The 20,226-nt window shown below is 37.5% G+C and overlaps 1 protein-coding gene across 4 annotated transcripts in view; it reads right to left on the reverse strand.

Moving 5' to 3' along the window:
• Positions 1-20,226, reverse strand: part of trappc8 (trafficking protein particle complex subunit 8) — a 173,322-nt gene that overhangs the window by 104,137 nt on the left and 48,959 nt on the right. For all 4 annotated transcript variants that reach the window (XM_056480723.1, XM_056480722.1, XM_056480721.1 and 1 more), the window contains 3 exons: positions 18,173-18,397; positions 8,419-8,527; positions 429-623 (listed from right to left, as the gene is read on the reverse strand). In XM_056480723.1, the coding sequence (XP_056336698.1) occupies positions 429-623; positions 8,419-8,527; positions 18,173-18,397 (529 nt within the window). The remainder of the gene's footprint in view (positions 1-428; positions 624-8,418; positions 8,528-18,172; positions 18,398-20,226) is intronic.

A 20,226-nucleotide genomic window follows, 5' to 3' on the forward strand; every position in this document is an offset into this window, starting at 1 on the left:
CTTTGTATGAGCAATCTGTTCTTAATTAAGCTATTAACATATTAGCTGACCCTTTGCATAGTTTATGTTGCGAGTACAAGTTACTACCTTCCTGTTGACGATACAGGCTGTCTGTATGCAGATACAATCTTTTTAAGAAATCTTTTTATACCTACATTAATTAGAAATCTTTTTAAATCTGTAATATTTGTTGATGATTGAATGATTGCGTTGTCTGTTTTGTTCGGTGTATGCAAATGTGGGCCTAGAGTCCAAGACAAATTTCCCCATTGGGGACTATAAAGTGTATTAAGTTAAGAATAGAGCTAGACTAAAACCACAATTAATTCAAAAGACTGATTAATTAAAAAACTAAACGGCATTTAACTAAATGGCATTTTAGCCAAAAGACTAAATCAAAACACTGGGAAGGAGTAGGAAAAACATACCTTCCACCACAGCGAGTGGGTATCGCAGGTTGTCCGTCTGACTGTTCAGGCAGCACTGGGATGGCTGGAAGGTGTTGGGAACGCTTCCTCTGTTTGCTGCAGAGACGACTCTCTCCTCCAACTCTCTCCACAGCTGAGAAGAATCACGGTCAAACTCCTGGTCCAAAGACACGTGGGTTGCAGCTTGTTTCTCGCCTGTTAACAATCAAGTCAGAGATTAGCAAACACAAATGCACAAATACCATGGGCATAAACATCAAAGATTAAGCTCAAATCTGTATGAATTTGTAAAGGAACTCCATATTATAATAGCAGCCACAAGGCATCAATATTGAAGATTTTACTTTCACTAACTTCATAAAAATGTCAAAGTTTGCAATAAGCATGGAATAATTGACATTCAGTGGAGTGATATGAAACTGAAATAGCTAACGAAAAGTAATACAAATATTTTACAATACTATCAGCATTCACACTAAGCTAAATGTTAAATTCTTTTCCCCGACCAAAGAATTCCATGAACTATAATAAATTAAAAAATGAGCAAAAATCTTAGAATTTTAGAGTATTTTTTTTTAAATAGCTGCAGGTTTTTCACCAATTTTGGCTGGCAAAGATAACACTATTTTCGACTATAGAAAGTGCTCATCTTGTGTGCGCTACCTCAAGTTGTCATAGAGAGGCATGGGATGATAACCGTTTTCAAGGTATACCGCGGTTTGGAAAAGTCAAGGTATTAAAACAGCTATGATTTTCTGCTATACCGTTCCTATGGTATATGTAATATTATATTTTTTATTTACGTTTTTCTATTAGGTTTTTAGGACCCCAAAGAAAGACCAAGCATATTCCCAAAGTATGTACACTACACTATGCTACTGGTTATTTAAAACCATATTTTTACACAGAAATGCCAACTGACCGAGCTGGGGCTTGAACTAGTGACCTTCCTGCTGTGAGGCGATCGTGCTACCCACTGCACCACCGTTATGCCCCACACAAAACAAACTAGTATTAAAAACTTAATATAAGAATAACGTTTTGGGATTGAAAATTATGCAACAGTATGAAATGTGCACAACCTTAAATAATAATAATCATAAACACTTTTTTGTCTCTCACAGACATCACTGATACATGACCACACACACACACGCACACAACAGAGCCGTCTAACATCCAATCATCAGCCAGTGCCTGGAAGGATATTTGTGATTCAGAGCCTAAGGCAAGCAAACCTTTGGAACAGACAACAGGTGTGTTTATTTATCATTCAACATAGACCACTAACACCCCCCATACCCCATCTTTCAGACTAAGATCCAGGCAAAGACTTTAATTAAAAAGGTTTCACACCTCCTGAGGCCTGTTCACTTCACTCCATCATTTTATTTTATTTTTTTTAACCTACATCTGAGTTCTGTGCTTCTCCTGAAATGAGAATCATTTTGTTTGCTTCCCTTTAATTGAAGCTGAGCTGGTTGCAGATATCGAATGTGGTAGCCGGTGTTATTTCTCTGATTTTGAATGTAATTTATTTTGTGATGTATGAGCAGCCCCTCAGCGCCGCTCATCTCTTTTGAGTCTCATTTGAAGTTTTCACTGGAATTACTTTTTTTGTTGTTAATCGGAGAACATAAATGATGTTGAGCTCATCTTCATTTCACTGTGGACATGAAAAGAGCAGGTCATTGCAACTCTACGTGAATGTTAAAATGTCATTCTGAACAGTTGAACTGTGCATTGGTTAATTCACGTGCAGGAACAATTATCATTTCAATGTTCGCCTGCTAAAGCAATACCAATGTTTTTTTTTTTTGTTTGTGTGCGTGTGTGTGTGTGTGTGTGTGTGTGTGTCTGTGTGTGTGTGTGTGTGTGTGAGAGAACAGGGAATACGAATAAAAGTGTTCAGAGATGCAAAATGCTCTAAGTACCATCTAAAATTTTCTTCTAATATTGGAATTTTTATGTCTTGATTCAGTAATTTCATTTTTATGGCAAGAAATAGGTTATTTTCATGACTTTTAAAATAAAATAACTGAACATAAACACATGAGGCTGAGAAAACTGAACTCTTCAATTGAAGTCCAAGATGGCGCCGATGACGATGGCCGCCTCCGTGTCGTACTCTGCAATAGTGTTTGTGTTTTTGTTAGTTTGTCCTGTCTCGTGTCATATTCCTACAATTAGTTTCACCAGAGACGAATTGTTGGACATTCGGGCACATACACCACCAAATATTTTTCCATACCTGGATTTATCTGATGTTCTGTTGGACATTGTAGTCGGAGGAGCCGCGGTGCTGCTCAAACGCTTTCAAGCGCGCAGACGAGGAAAGCGTGCGGGCGCGCTTGTGAAACTCAGACAGCGCGGATTTCGGACCGCATTGCCTAGCATCCATCTGGCAAATCTCCGCTCTCTACCCAACAAAATAGACGAACTCATTCTGCTCTCTCAGACAAACAGGGATTTTCTGCATTCAGCTGCTCTGTGTTTCACGGAAACCTGGCTGAACGACACTATACCGGACAACGCGCTTCACCTACCGGGCTATCAGCTGTTCAGAGCGGATCGCGACGAAGAATCAACGCGGAAATCACGCGGTGGCGGGACGTGCTTTTACATCAATGAAAGGTGGTGTACAGATGTAACAGTTTTAAAGATGTGCTGTCCAGATCTCGAAGCACTGTTTATTAACTGTAAGCCTTTTTACTCCCCGCGTGAGTTCTGCTCGTTCATCCTCGTCAGTGTTTACATTCCTCCGCACGCGCACACGAGCGTGGCGATACAGAAACTAGCTGATCTGATCACGGTGATAGAGCAACAACACCCGGACTCTGTTTTAATCATTCTCGGGGATTTTAACAAAGCAAAACTATCCCGTGAACTGCCAAAATATAGACAGCATGTTACATGTCCCACAAGAGAAAGCAATATACTGGATCACTGCTATACCACAATAAAGGATGCATACCGCTCCGTCCAACGAGCAGCTTTGGGACACTCTGACCATTGTTTGATTCATCTCATTCCAACCTACAGGCAGAAACTGAAAACAGCCAAACCTGTATTAAGATCTGTGAAAAGATGGACTAACGAAACAGAGCGGGATCTACAAGCCTGTTTCGAGCTCACTGACAGGAGTGTTTTTGAAGCTGCTGCAAACGATCTGGATGAGCTCACAGAGACTGTAACATCTTATATCAGTTTCTGTGAAGACGTGTGCATTCCTACCAGGACTCAACACATACAACAATGACAAACCATGGTTCACTGTAAAACTTAGACAGCTACGTCAGGCCAAGGAGGTTGCTTACAGGAATGGGGATAGGGCCTTGTATAAGCAGGCCAAATACACACAGGAAAAGAAGTCGCAAAAAGGAACTATTCTGAGAAACTAAGGAGTCAGTTCTCTTCCAGCGACTCAGCATCTGTGTGGAAAAGTCTGAAAAGCATCACAAACTACAAGACACCATCCCCCAGCACTGTAGACAATGAACGACTTGCAAACGACCTGAATGAGTTTTACTGCCGGTTTGAGAAAACCCCCCACACCCACTCTGAACTGCTCTTCATGCCACCATTAACACCTCCACCACCCCCCGCCTCCCCCATACCTGCACTCCAGTTTAGTGAAGATGAGGTTCGCCAGGTCTTTTGGAAACAGAAGAGGAAAAAAGCACCAGGCACAGATTTTATAACACCAGCCTGTTTAAAATCCTGTGCTGACCAACTGGCCCCCATCTTCACCCTAATCTTCAACAGATCACTGGAGCTGTGTGAAGTGCCCTCCTGCCTCAAATGCTCCACCATCATCCCCATCCCAAAGAAACCCAAACTTACAGGACTAAATGACTACAGACCGGTGGCACTAACATCTGTGGTCATGAAGTCTTTTGAAAAACTGGTGCTGGCCCACCTGAAGGACATCACTGAACCCTCACTGAACTCGCTTCAGTTTGCCTACAGAGCAAACAGGTCTGTGGATGATGCAGTAAATATGGGACTGCATTATGTTCTGCAACACCTAGACAGACCAGGAACCTATGTGAGGATCTTGTTTGTTGACTTCAGCTCAGCGTTTAACACTATCATCCCAAAATTTCTCCTGCCCAAATTAACTCAGCTCTCTGTGCCCACCTCTGTCTGTCAGTGGATCAACAGCTTCCTAACGGACAGGCAGCAGCTGGTGAAGCTGGGAAAATTCTCATCTAGTATCCGCACAATCAGCACTGGCGCCCCCCAGGGGTGTGTCCTCTCCCCACTGCTCTTCTCCCTGTACACGAATGACTGCACTTCAAAAGACTCCTCTGTGAAGGTCTTGAAGTTTGCAGACGACACCACACTTATTGGCCTCATTCAGGACGGTGACGAGTCTGCCTACAGACAGGAGGTTAAGGAGTTGGCTGTCTGGTGCAGTCACAACAACCTAGAGCTCAACACGCTCAAAACAGTGGAGATGATAGTGGACTTCAGGAGAAACCCCTCTGCTCTCCCCCCACTGAGCATCATGGACAGCATTGTGGCAGCAGTGGAGTCATTCAGGTTCCTGGGCACCACCATCTCTCAGGACCTGAAGTGGGACACTCACATTGACTCCATTGTCAAAAAAGCTCAACAGAGGCTGTACTTTCTTCGTCAGCTGAGGAAGTTTAACCTCCCAAAGGAGCTGCTGAAACAGTTCTACAACTCCATCATTGAATCAGTCATCTGCACATCAATAACTGTCTGGTTTAGCTCAGCTACTAAATATGACCTCCAAAGACTACGTTGAATAGTTCGAACTGCTGAGCGAATCACTGGTACAACCCTTCCTACTCCCCAAGAACTGTACTTATCCAGAGCGAGCAGAAGGGCTGCCAAAATCACTCTGGACCCCTCACACCCAGCACGCTGCCTCTTTGAACTTTTACCTTCTGGTCGACGCTACAGAGCACTGCGCACCAGAACAGCCCGACACAGAAACAGTTTCTTCCCTCAGGCAATCCATCTCATGATAATTTGACTTGATGATAATAATTGTGAAACCAACATCACTACTTGCTATACACTTTTATACACATATACACTTATTTAACAACACACTTTACATGCCAATTTGCACATAACAGCTGCACATATAACGTTGTATATAGTTATAAACATGTACATACACTTGTCAATCTGTATATTTGCACTCACTACTTCTATTTTTAAAAAAATATATTTATTATCTGTTTTTTGTCCTGTCTCTGTAATCCTGTTGCACTGTAGAAGCTCTGTCACGAAAACAAATTCCTCGTATGTGTGAACATACCTGGCAATAAAGCTCTTTCTGATTCAGATTCTGATTACAGTCTGTTTATCACACAACTGCTTGATACATATACTACTACTGAAAACTTTGGAATCATTTTATTAAGATATTATTTCTAATTATGGTCATCAATGCATTTAAGTACTCTGTTAGCAATATCCTGTAGAATTTACTGTAACAGTGGCAGCAGTTTGCCAGTTACACACTGTAAATCAATTACAGCAAAAATACTATATTTACAGCACCATTTACCTTGCTGTATATGTAAAGACCATTTCAATGTGGTCATGTCTTTGGCCCATGAACATTTCCTGCTTGTTATCAAACTATTTCATAACTATAAAAAGAGGTAATTCAATCATAACTTAATAATAAAACAGCTATCATAACATTATTTATCAATGTGTGGCCCTTTTTTGATTCTCGGAGCTATAGAAATTAAAATGTAAAACAGGAAATTGGCTGGGACCATTGTTTTTGTTTACATCCCTCAGAATGGTCTTTTTAAGGCAGGGATGTCAAACTCAATTCCTGGAGGGCCGCAGCCCTGCACAGTTTAGTTCCAGCCCTTCAACACGCTTACCTGTATAGGTTTCATACAAAACTGAGAGACTTAATTCGTGTGATCAGCTGTGTTTAATTAGGGTTGGAACTAAACTGTGCAGGGCTGCGGCCCTCCAGGAATTGAGTTTGACATCTCTGATTTAAGGTATTGTATTTGTTTACTGTATAAAATACTGTCCTTTTCACAAATACTGTAATTTTTAAACTGTTCACTTAAAAAAAAAAAACAGTAACATGCTGCATAACTGTCCTACAGTAAAATTCATATTACAGTTAAATATTGTGTATTTTACAAACATAGTTAACAATGTGCAGTAAAACTGAAACATTATTACATTAGGATAACTATGTTTTATCTGGATATTTCTGAAAATGTCATTTACTCATGCAATGGCAAAGCCTTTCAGCTTCAATGTTCCAGTCTTCAGTGTTACGTGCATGATCCCTCAGGCTAATGTGATGATTTACTTCATATTCACTACCGATGTTCTGATTCATATTCTTAGGAACATTTGATGAATAGAAAGTTTAACTGTAACTGTGTTAGTTAGAAATAGTAATCTTTTGTAAAATGACACATATCTTTACTGTCACTTTCGATCAATTTAAAAGCACCCTTAAGAATAACTGTATTGTGTTCTGTAGAGCAAAATAGGAACAATTTGTATGCCATTTTGTGCTTAAAAATACCCATTTGCTTTTAACATATAAAAACGGCGTCATAATTTTGAAAATTATTTTGAATATTTTAATTTTTTTGTACCCTTTTGTATTTTCAATGAATCATTGAATCTAATGGTTCATTAACAAACAAACAAATTATTTTTTATGTAAATGGTTTGCTGCTCTGGCTTTGCTGGAATTATTTAGTTGGAACAACTTTGTTGGAACTAGGGATGCAACGATTATAGATTTTGGTTGTAAGATTATAGTAAAGGGATATTAAAGAAATAATCATGGTTTTATGGTTATCAGCATTATTTTGCATTCATTAATTTCAAAACACTACTAGTTTAGAAAAATCACATGAAAACTTTTTATATTTTAAAATGTTATTTACGCTGCTCTGTAACCAATTAAAAAAATATATAATAAAATAAAAAACAATGTTCCATTTCTCCTTGGACTCAAAAATAAGTGAAAACAAGTTTTTGGCATTTAAACAAGCAATAATTTTACACTGAAAAATAAACAACAGAACAATAAACAAATAAATAAATAGAAATAAGAATACATTTAAAAAATAGTTTTTTCTAATGTAAATCTTAGCTATTAGCCTCAGCCATAGTTAATCCAATGTGTGTGCGTATTGGCCTCGGTGTAAAAGCTTGGAACTATAAACTAGTGCACAGCTGACATGTTTAGTTGCAGCAGTTTTGTTCCATGCAGAAACGTAGTGTTGAGAAGCCTATACAATTAATTAAAGCACAGTTAACAATATAAACGATTAATCATTGCATCTTTAGTTGAAACTATGAAATAATATTAATCTACAACAATTACTACTACAACAATTACAAGTACAACAACTACTACCATTATTATTATTATTATTATTATTATTATTATTATTATTATTATTATTGTTGTTATTGTTTTATTGTCAATAATGTATATAAAATATAAAATACAACTTAGCATTAACTTACTGTTTATTGCATTCTTGTATTAAAATCACATTTGCAATCATGGTCAAACACACTCCTACATGTGATATATTATATAACTTCATTCATCATACTTACAAAAAGTGAAGTCAACACATTATCACATTATCAAGACTTACAGTAGTCAACATTCGAAGTGAATCAAAAATGTTTTTCAAAATTGTCTTAGGACAAGAATGGGTGTTGTTCAAAAGTCTTAGGATAACTTTGAAGAAAGGTGATGATCCACTTCAAATGTTGACTACTGTATATTTGTTTGGGGTTTTTTGTGCATTTCTTTTACATTAGTCAGAAATATTAAAACAACAATTTCAATTTTACCATAGATGACAAATATCACATGCCCCTACTTATTACAACATGATGCTGTGCAAATGGCATCAGACTTAATACACATTATTTTGGGGGGGTGATCTTTGCTTTTGTTGTGTCAGTGAATGTAGTGCAGATGTAGGCTGCCTACCTTCAGCGAGTCTGCGCTCGTGGCCGAAGAACACGCGTGTCTGTGAGCTGTGCAGGCAGGGCAGTGGCAGCTGTGGGAGAGAGTTCTCACCGCTCACCTGACTCATGCTCTGAGGACCAAACATCAGATGCAAAAACATCAGCTACAAGTCATTCTCACTGACTACTCATGCATTCTAATTCACCAAGAATGATTCTGTGATGACGGTGCAGCACCATAGATACAATGATGAGCCATTACATTATGACCATCTCCAGCCAAGAGCCACAAGTGCATATTAGGAGCTTGATAAAGGACAAATTGTGATGGCATGATACCACAGAACTTGAATATGGAATACTATCCTATGTTATTTTCATTCAACTGTAATGAGTAAATATCCAAAGTGATGCCCAGATGACCAATTGATAAGCCATCATCCGGCTATATGTTTTAACGGCAGATGTTTTGCTCCTTGTCCAGTTTGAACACTGGTTTAGATCGTAGTTTCGAATTTTGTTGTTTTCCGACACTCAAAGTTCCATGAGCAAAAAAAAAATGGTTCATAAGGAGAACACTGTTGACTAAAAGCCCGTTTTTCCTTTATTTATTAGGGTGAGTAATGCCACAAAAAAGAGCAGAGACTGTTGCGCATTGTTCACAGCGACTGCAGGTGCACATTGTCGCAAAATACCAGCAGATACAACAGTGGTGACCAGGGTAATGCGTCACAGTATATTCACATACGTCTTCTGAAGAATAAGTAATTTATTATACCAGTAAAAAGGCTCACAGTGGCTTCTCCTACCGCAGTAAAGTCTATTTTCTTTTTGATATTTGGCACCAGTATTTAATGAAGTGGCGATTTTGTTCTCTCATTGATTCATTAGATTAGCTGTCATCCGGCTAGATGTCTTAACTGCAGATCATTTGCTCCTTTTCTAGTTTGAATGCTGGTTTAGAGCCTAGTTTAAAATTTTGTGGTTTTATGACACTCAAAGCTCCATGAGCAAAAAAAAAAATGGTTCATAAGTAGAACACTGTTGACTAAAAGCCTGTTTTCCTTTATTTATTAGGGTGAGTAATGCCACAAAAAAGAGCAGAGACTGTTGCGCATTGTTCACAGCGACTGCAGGTGCACAGTGTCGCAAAATACCAGCAGATACAACAGTGGTGACCAGGGTAATGCGTCACAGTACATTCACATTTCTAAAAGTCACCACGCATTTATTGGCTTACGTCTTCTAAAGCAGTGGTTCTCAAACTTTTAAACCCGCGACCCCCATTGTAAGATCGTCAAGAACTCGCGACCCCCCACTACCAAAGCATATACAAACAATAAAAATAGCTTTTTTTAAGCTGTTCACAATATTTTAACTATATTTACTATAGATTACAGGGCTCGAAATTAACATTTTAGCTTGGTAACACTGGTGCTTCTAACTTTAAAAATGTAGGCGCACCAGCCAAAATTTAGTGGCTCCCACCAATTATCGCACTGTTACTACAAGTTTTATAAACAGATTAATTGCATTTGAAAATCAACACTAATCAAAACTAACAAGCAAAAAAATAAATATGCATGCGTGAGGAAAATATGTCTCAATGAAATCCCGTTATCACAAGAAAAGACATTTTTATAACATTATTGAGTGACCAAAAGATACACGGACGGATATCCCAAAAGATATCCCACAGACTTTACAGTGAATGCTAGTTATTTTCAAAGCAGACTTGAAGCCAATGGAGGTCTTTTATCCACTCTTCAATAAGTATAGCTGGTGGATTAACATTCAGCACATGATCAGTAATCAGATGTGCCAATATTTGTAGCTTTAGGTGTTTCTAAGACAAAATCTGTCAGTGTTGTTTTCATTCTCTCGTCTTCAGCGCTTTACATTTTCGCGGTTGTAGCTCCTGTCATCTGAAGACAGGAGGCGTTGACTGAGTGATTGACAGCTGATTTTAACCAATCATTCGTGTTCAGTTCTTAGAGCAGTGGGCCAATAGGAAGAGCGCGAAGGCGGGGCAAGCGTTGAAGGCTTTGTTTACTGCGGCAAGTTGACATGACAACAGTTTTCAACTGTTCCTGAGCGCTGCGTTCCAAGTACAAAGATGCATTCTGCCTGAACGTGTCCTAAATACTTTATGAATTTATCAGTGATATCTTTTTAAAAATCTGAAAATATTAGCTTTCACTTTTAATACTGAAAAATATTTATTATAATCACTGAAAATTACACAATTTTTAAATAACTCTCGCGACCCCTTGAAATTATTCTGCGACCCCCGCAGGGGTCGCGACCCCCAGTTTGGGAACAAGTAATAAAGAACAAGTAATTTATTATACCAGTAAAAAGGCTCACAGTGGCTTCGCAGTAAAGTCTATTTTCTTTTTGATATTTGGCACCAGTATTTAATGAAGTGGCGATTTTGTTCTCTCATTGATTCAATAGATTAGCTGTCATCCGGCTAGATGTCTTAACTGCAGATCATTTGCTCCTTTTCTAGTTTGAATGCTGGTTTAGAGCCTAGTTTAAAATTTTGTGGTTTTACGACACTCAAAGCACCAAGAGCAAAAAAAAAATGGTTCAAAAGCAGAATACTGTTGACCAAAAGCCTATTTTTCTTTTATTTAAATTGGGTAACTAATGCCAAAAAATAAGCAGACTGTTGTGCATTGTTCACAGTGACTGCAGGTACACAGTATCGCAAATCACCAGCAGATACAACAGTGGTGACCAGGGTAATGTGTCACAGTACATTCACATATGTAAAAGCCACCACATGTTCATTGGATTTCATCTTTTGAAGAGCAAGTAATTTATTATACCAGTACAAAAAATAACCACAGTGGCTTCTCCTACCACAGTAAAGTCTATTTTTCTTTTTGATTTTTGGCACCAGTATATAAGGAAGAGACAATTTTGATCTCTCATTGATTCATTGGATAAGCCGTCATCCAGCTAAGTGTCTTAACTGCAGATATTTTGCTCCTTTTCCCCTGGGGGCTGGCTGCAGTCAATGGAGCCATAAGTCATAAAGCCCACCTCCTTGGTGTTACTGAACGAGACTTGAGCCCAAATAAATAATTAATTACACTTGCACTAAAATGTCCTGAAAGATGGTTCTGGTCAATTAAGGCACTGGTTATCATGCTGATATAGGTGCAGACCTTTATTTTTGTAAACAGTTTGTTTTTAGCCAGTAATTTAATGCTAGGCGTGTCATTGTGATTGACAGTTGTGATTGACAGTTCCTCAAAGCTGACCGTCGGAGCTTCGGCAGAAGATTGAGGTGTTATTATTTGATTTTTGGCCTATTTTACCATGACAAAATGAGTTCAGCAGTGAAATATACTTTCTGACATACAGGATCTGGTGGAACCCTGTTTATTCTGTAAGGTCAGGGCTTTATCTGCCTTTATTAGTTTGCTGATACACGCCTAGCCATGACAGGGAAAATACTGGTGATCGCTATCTAGCAGCAACTATCTTTATGGGTCTGAAATAATAATTAGGAAGACAAAACTAATGTTAACCTACGTCTACATTGATCTCCAGTAACGTTATTTGAACTTGATTTAAAGCACGTCTCTGGCATTTTGAGTTTTTGCATGTTATCGAGTTAATCTACTGAATTTGCTGTTATAAAATATGAATGTTCTAGAAACATAATCTTATATAACAAATAGAGCTGTAAATGTTATATATTATTCATATACATCATTTACCGTTGGCTTTTTATTTGAAAACTCTTAATAAACATTAAAATGTATGTAAATTCCTCTTTGCCAGATATAATTAAAGCCCTGAATAAACCAAATGAAAATGGAGGCAAAAAATTTAAAAGAATGTTCTGCAGCTGATAGACATCGGTTGATGTATTAATACTGCTAAAGTTTATTGTACAAATTGATAAGGATTATTTTATATAGTGCAGAGATGGGATGTCTAATTATCCTGTTGATATTTAGAAATCTTGCTGTATTTGTCTTTTAAACAAACGATTTTTCCCGCATGGTAAATTGTTATCTATGATGTGTATATTTTGGGTTCTGTTGAATGCTAATTAAAAATAAAAAACTTTCTAAAAATGTATCTGTTGTTTATATGTTATTGTTCATATTTAACAAGTTTATTTCTACCCCTATGAAGATAACAAATACCAACAATCCTGTTATAAGAGAAATATTTTTTTGTACTCAATCTAACTCAGGGTGAAGTGTATGAAAAACTGTTTATTTCTGCAGTCCAATATGTATTGCTATTATTAAATTATAACAGCTTACATCACACAGTTTTTTAAAATCGTATATTATTACGTGTTTTTAATGTAAGTGCTGATATTTATATTAGCGAGCCTTTGTTATAGTGCAGATACTGGTGGTCAAGTGAGACGTTCAGGGGGGCATGGTTAATTTGACGTACAAGTGTTTGGTTGGAAGCTTGATTCCGCGGCTCCACCTCTGGCTCCATTTGGTAGTCCCTTCTGCGCATGCCCAGGCTCCAATTTCAGCGGTCTTTTGCGACAGTTTGTGCCCGTCACATTTTACCTTCAAAGCGTTCAATTGGAAAAGGCGCTGGTGCGTCGTCCATATTTTTTATAGTCATTGACCTTTCCTTTATTTTTATGAATTAATGGCAAAAAAAGAGCAGAGACTGCTGCGCGCTGTTTACAGAGACTGTAGATACACAGTGTCGCAAATCCCCAGCAGATACAACAGTGGTGACCAGGGCAATGCATCACAAAACATTTGCATCTCCAAAAGCAACTACACGTTCATTGCATTTTATCTTCTGGGGAGCAAGTAATTTATTATGGCAGTAAAAGGACCACAGTGGCTTTTCCTACCAAAACAAAGTCTGTTTTTCTTTTTGATATTTGGCACCAGTACATAAGGAAGTGACTATTTTGTTCTCTCATTGATTCATTGGAATAAAACTGTGCTTTATTCTATATTCCAGTTTAAATTGCATCGTTGAACAGTAACATGGCTACTGAATCAATGCTTCACTGTATGGTGGGTGTTTTTCAGGCTAAATGACAGTCAATGTAATGGCTTATCAGTGTATATAACACTAAATAATCTTTATTAAAGCCCTCTAAAAATCAAGAACTATGAGCATAAAGATAACTCCAGCTATAATAATAATAGTGTCTACACCAACACACAATCATGTTCTATTATTTTAAACACAACAGTCAAGTTAAAAAGCCTTGTGGCCTTGTGTTTTTGCCATTGTACTGCCAGTGTCTCATATTTTTTAAGGAAAAACAAATGTGTTCAGTTTAAATAGCCGCTAAGCTGGATATTTTACACTGACACTGATATTTCACAGTTATTCCTGATTGACACCATAAAACTCCCATTAGGAAACAAAGCAGAGCATAATGTGGAACTTCCTCTTTTTATGTATTCATGCTCGGTGCTCGAAGGTGATGGAGTTCTGCAGACCAGAACAACACAAGGCCAGAGCGCTGATGAAACAGACTCCAGCAAACGATGACGAAAGAGCAGTCTCACACACAGACACAGACAGTTAAACTCAGGGCTACAGTCTGATTGTGCTGGAGAAAATAAATAAATAAATAAAAATCTGGGTCAGTGGCCTGAAAGTCACACTGTAAGAATTTAGATGCTTTCTGCAAGCTGTAAAAGAGGAGGAAATGGATACTGCTGTGATCTAAAACTGCTTTTATCTTATTACTGCTTGCTTAAAAAGGAAAAAGAAATAAAGAAACACCATGTGGTATAACCAATAATTAAAAAGCAACAACATTGTGTGTCAATCTTGAAACGTGTATATTCACCATAATATTCATAATTTAAATAATGTTTTTGTATATACACTACAGTTTGTAATTATGGGGCTAATGAGATGCTTCTCAATTCATTTATTCTGTGTTCAATGTTAACATTGTGAGTTTGAATACAATTCGTCGTGACATTTAGATCCATTCTGAAAGTGGCAGGAGATTTTACCTCAGATATCGAAAATGAAATAACTAGCAAACATACAGATTAAACATGAACGTGCTGTAACAAGTCATTCAGCTTATTCTTCTAAAATGCTAATGATGTTTATCATTTATTAATTAGATTATAAACCTGTCGATTTCATTGGTGCAGTTCACTAATCTGCATTTCTGAATGGCCAATGTTTAAAAGTTTATCATGTCGCATCTGGTGTGGACAGCCAAACTGCAAGTTGCTGGAATCTTGTCACGGTGGTATTGTTAGGACAAACATTACGCTCACAAAGGCTGCATTATTTGATTATTTTTATAATCAAAACTTACATTGCCAGTTTTGTTGTGAACAATTAATCTGTGCATGTCAGTAAGAAAAAAAAAAGTTTGCTCTTGTAATCTAAAATTAAAATCTAAAAATTTACTTCAGTTTTTTTTTTTTTTATATAAAATTCTCAGATTACGTGAGTTTTGAGGTATTGGATGTAGTTAACATACTAAACCACGCCCCTCCAACTGTCAGTTCTGACAACAGACAGAAATGGTAAGGAGGTGGTAGGTGGTGTCTGCTAGGTTGTAATAACTCTTCTAAAACCCATTTCCTGATCTTTCTGAATGAAATATCAACTTTACTACATCCAATCAGTTCGCAGTAGAAAAAACAAGCCACGCTCACTGATTATCTCATTTAATGCTCTGTTTTTCTAGGAACTGCATCACAGCACATTAAAAAATGTTCAGTTCATGTGGACTTATGTCTTCAGTATAATATGTTACTTCAGGAATCATTCTAAAATGCCAATATGGTTCTTAAGAAAAAAAGTATTTTTATTTTTCAGCGTGTGAGTCAAAGCGATGTCACTAAAGGAACACCCTTGCTCTATTTTTAGATGCAAGGCTCATTGGGCTCAACACAAGATCAACATTCATCACATGATCGCTCTAATCGGAATTATTGTTAGTAACTTTGTTTGTAGGTAGGTTTGCAAACAGGTGTACTTTTCATTGCGTCTACCTTAAACTTCAGCCATTTGCATTTCTAGCGGTCACAGAAGCTCCCTGTGATCTTAACTAGGTGCAGCTGGAAAAGCAAGCGCGTTGCCTCACGTGAGTGTCTCTCCATTGGAAATAAAATAACGAACTTGCCTGCAGGTCGCACACCAGAAGCGCCGCTCACCATGCATTTTAGAAATCTAAACATAGGTTTCTATCATGGTACACACACCGGCGCTTCAAGTCAGCGGCTGTCCGCAGCGCCCAGCCACGATTCGATTGAATAGTTTCATTTTAAATAACATGCAAATGTGCGTGTCTGATGTGCCATGTCGCGACTCTAAGCGGGTCATCCAGTGCCTCAGTCAAAGTTAATTCAGTGTGCCTGGTTATTAGTCTCGGTGTACAAGCTCGAAACTTTAAACTAGCACACAATTGGCTCTAAAACTACACAAACACAAATGATTTTGTACTCTGCTTGGTCTTTGTCCGAGTCGTACAGGTACGGCTGAATGCTGGTCCTCTCATTCATGTTGCTTCTCTCTGTCTGTGTATGCCTGTCTGTTGCCAAACACAGAGAGAGGGAGCTCTTGGCTCCGCCCCCTTGTTACGTTGGGCGGGAATTTGAAACTAATTTTCATGTGAAGCAACACACCCCTGAAACAGCGATCTGTGTACACGCCCCCAAAATAACACTTTTAAACACATTATAATAAAAAAATCTGAACTGTGTTTTGACCTGAACCTAAACTGGCACACTCAAAAGAACCATATTATTAATATTAAATCTTAAAAAAGGGGTAAACTATGTGCCCTTTAAAATGTACTGAATGTAATTTCTGAGCATTTTAAAGCATCAATGCTTTTTTAAAATCTCAGCTCATGTGTTTTTCTTTTTTCATTGGCCTTAGGACAGTTTATAATGATTAGTTTGACTGATCTGCTCTCTATACTGATATTTTACACCAGCTCAGGAAATCCCCATTTATAATATTGTAGCAAAACTGTATTATATTCAACTTATGAACTTCTTTTAAAAAATGCTATAATTTTAATGAGATTATTCTTCTTATTAAACCAGTTACTTTTTAAATTATATTTAATTGTATGAATTGTGCAGATTTAGTTATTAAAAGCAATTATCTGGACAAAATGCCTCATTAAAAATGAATGACAGCTACAAAGCTGTAATAGTCTTTCAAATTTAGCGAGAACTTGTGACATCCAAACTACCACAACATTTACAGCCAAATAACAAAACTACAGAATGCTTACAAACAGACCATTAAAGTCTATATAAACACACATTTGGACAGCTTGAAACGATAGTTTTAATCTTTTTTATTTGCTTTTAACATCTTTTAATAAATACTGATGTCGATCATCGCCACCTACTGGACTGGTTATTTAAAAAATGCGATCAAATAGGATGGAAAACAACTGCTGCGAGGCATTTTTCCCTAGGTGTGAGATGGCATCTTGTGCTGTTTAAATGAAGTCCAGTCATAGCTAAAGTGAACATTTTCCCTTTTTTTTAAATATATAACTAACCCAAACTAACGTAATTCACCATATTGTTTTACACAAAAACATAGCCTCTACTGTCCCACTAACACATTGATTGAATAAATGGCACAAAGTAAAAATAAAGAGACGTTTTGAAATAGCAGAAAAACACATACCATGGTAAATACTACACAATGCAAACTAACTAAATGAAACATAAATGGCTCACAATTAGAATCAGCTTGCAAATCAGCCAGCATAGTATCAGTAACAGACTTTTAGTGGTCATTTTTGTAAATTGCATGACTTACATACCTGTTAAGTTTCATGCCAGTAATCGGGTTTGCTCTATAATGCTCTGAAGTATTGTGTGTCTGTGTATGTGTGTCTGTGTATGTGTGTGTATGTGTGTGTGTGTGTGTGTGTGTGTGTGTGTGTGCGTGCACTGAAGAGCCGCTGAGCTTACAGCTGACAGGTCGGGAACACACACTTTATTTCTGATGGCAGACGCGTGAACTAGGAGAACGTTTTTCTTTCGCGCTTGAACCACATCTGACAGATTACAACGGCTTTAACACACACCTTTCAAAGTCGTGCATCACAAAAACTCTCCATAATCCACTCAAAACACTATTGAAACCCATTTTTGCAGTGCAACTAACCCGTTGTAAACACTGTAAATGGAAGTTCTAAACATTCTACCGGAAGACGCTGGTCGCTATGGCGTCCTCCATGCAGCGGCCAAGAAAAAGGTCTATAAAAGCGCAGGGACATGTCAGATACTAGAAAGCATTTGATTGGTCAGAAGATTTGATGAGAAACTGAAGTATGAGATGACGTCAAAAAAATTGTTGATCTATTTCTGAATCAACCAGATTTGGATGTTTATATCTTCAAATTATGATTTTTGCAACTGTTTTGAAGCACACCAGCTTATATATATTCTTAAGACTAAAATACTGGTGCTAACATTATTATTTTGATTTGACCTCTGTTGGATTGGACACTACTCTAGTTATTGATCTTGACTGTTTTTGCACATTCACTACAGTTTGTAACTTTAGGGTTACTAAGATGCTTCTGATTTAATTTATTCAGTGTTCTTTGTTACCATTGTGAGTTTGTATACAATTTGACGTGACATTTAGAGCAATCCTGAAAGCGGTAGAAGATGGTTTACCTCAGATATTGAAAATGAAATAATTATCAAACACATATCCCAGACATAAACAGATTTTACATGGACTTCTGTTAGATTGGACATTATAATTATTAATCTTGAGAAGCAAATGTTCATGCTGACCTTGTACACATAGAGGTATTCCCTGAGGAAAGCAGCCTGCTGGACTGCGGACTGTTTGCTGTCGTTGATGAGAATATGTCTGAAAGCGGCCACTGCGTTCTCCGGCTGCCGCAGAGTGAAGGACTGCCGGCCGATGGTGAAGTTGATGTGATCTTCAGCCAGTGTCCAACCTTTACCTTTATACACCTGCAAGGCCTGGCAGTAGCATCTCAATGCATGTCTCTTCTGGAACACAGAGAGAGAGAAAAAATAAAGAGCATGTCTGAGTCTGTGAAAGCACTTCATCATGTTACCGCCACACTCCACTGCATTCACAGCTGATAAAGCGGCATCAGCTTTCAGGTGTCAATTGAAGCACATCTGACTGTGTAAACAGTCTTTCTGCCAACTTAAGAATAGATTGCATTTCGCACTCCATAAGCGGTTGTTTTTCTTCATGGCGATTAGCAGGCTTTTCATGTCATTTTTATAATTTTTTTTAGCCTTATATAAAATAAACACCAAACATCTCTTTCATCCCAATAAAAAAGTAAATATACGACCAAACATACATTATTTTTTTCCCCTAGATGAAGACAGGACGATGTGGATCTCATTGAGGACTCTCACTTATTCATGGACACCAGATTTCAGCACCTTCAAAGACTTTAAAGCACCATTAATTTTTTAATCAAGCACTTTTGTAATTCATACCCCAGCAGTGCCATTATTAAATTTATTACTGTAATCGTAATAGCCACTTTAATCCCAATAATTTCATATTGTCTTGTTGTTGAAATGTTATGTTCAAGTGATAAAGTATAATTCCTGCCAAATTTATGTTTCATACTCAAGTATGTCAAAAATATTTCTGATGCTTTATTATGTATCATTTTGTGAGGTGTTTCTTTAATGCTCGACTGGTCTTCTAGCGAGAAGTGAAATGCTAAGGCAGGTATTCTTACCGTCTGCTGTCAGTTTAAAAAAAATACGTGTTTAAACGCTGTAGGAGACACAGGTTAAAGGTTTGAATAAGGATGCAGGATGTAAAAACCATTTGGATTTATACTTCCAAATATTTATACTTCCAAAATAAACATGCATTTGTTTATGGATTTGTCTGACAAATAACGAGTAAAAAAAAAAAAATGAAAAAAAAAAAAAATAATAATAATAAAAATAATAAATAAATAAAAATAAAAAAATCAACTTTCCTGCCACTGCAAAGTAAAGACTTGTTTCCACTAAGTGGTATGGTATGGTATGGTATGGTATGGTATGGTATGGTATGGTACGGTACGGTACGCTTTTATGGTCATTTCCACTGACAAAAGGTGTACCGAACACAAGAAAGGGTTTCAAAAGGCAGAGCTAGACGCACAGCTGAACGCTATTGGTTTACAGAGATACGTCATTTGCTCGCACTACAAGCCAGAATAAAAACAAAGGAACCGCCATGGTTTAAATATACAGCCGAGAGATTACATATAATTATATATACATTATATATACATATATTATATATACGGAATTATATATACATATAATAACAAGCCATGGTCGACCCGGGCTCAAACAAACCTTGTCGTCGTCTTGATGAACAGCCACAAAGCCAAGAAGACGAGCAGATTTTACCCTGTGCCCCGTAGTTTTTTTACAAGCCGGTCTAAAGCGCGAGCGGTTTCGCTTTCTTGCTTGCGCTCGCCGCATATCTATAATTGAAATAACAATCTTCTTGAGCTGATTATAATAACGTGCGCTTGATTATTGCTGTGCTTTTGAAACTCTATCCTGTCAGAAACTGACAAAAGCGAGAGTGACACACAAAAAAACAAAGGAGAAGTCGGAAAAAAAGGAGAACAATATTTTTTCAGCAAATGTGAACAAACTGCCATGTTTAACTATTATCATCACCTTTTGGACTATTATGAACTGGGAATGATGGAATTATTCTCCAACAAGAGGTTACATGTGCTGCTAAAGATTAAAGACACAAATGAGAGGTCTGCTCTGACTGTAGGCTATTTTGTGTTGTTTTTGAACCTAAATAAAGGCCTAAATGTATGCTATGTGTA

Source organism: Danio aesculapii, chromosome 20 (genome assembly GCF_903798145.1).
Source record: "Danio aesculapii chromosome 20, fDanAes4.1, whole genome shotgun sequence".
NCBI lineage: Eukaryota > Metazoa > Chordata > Actinopteri > Cypriniformes > Danionidae > Danio > Danio aesculapii.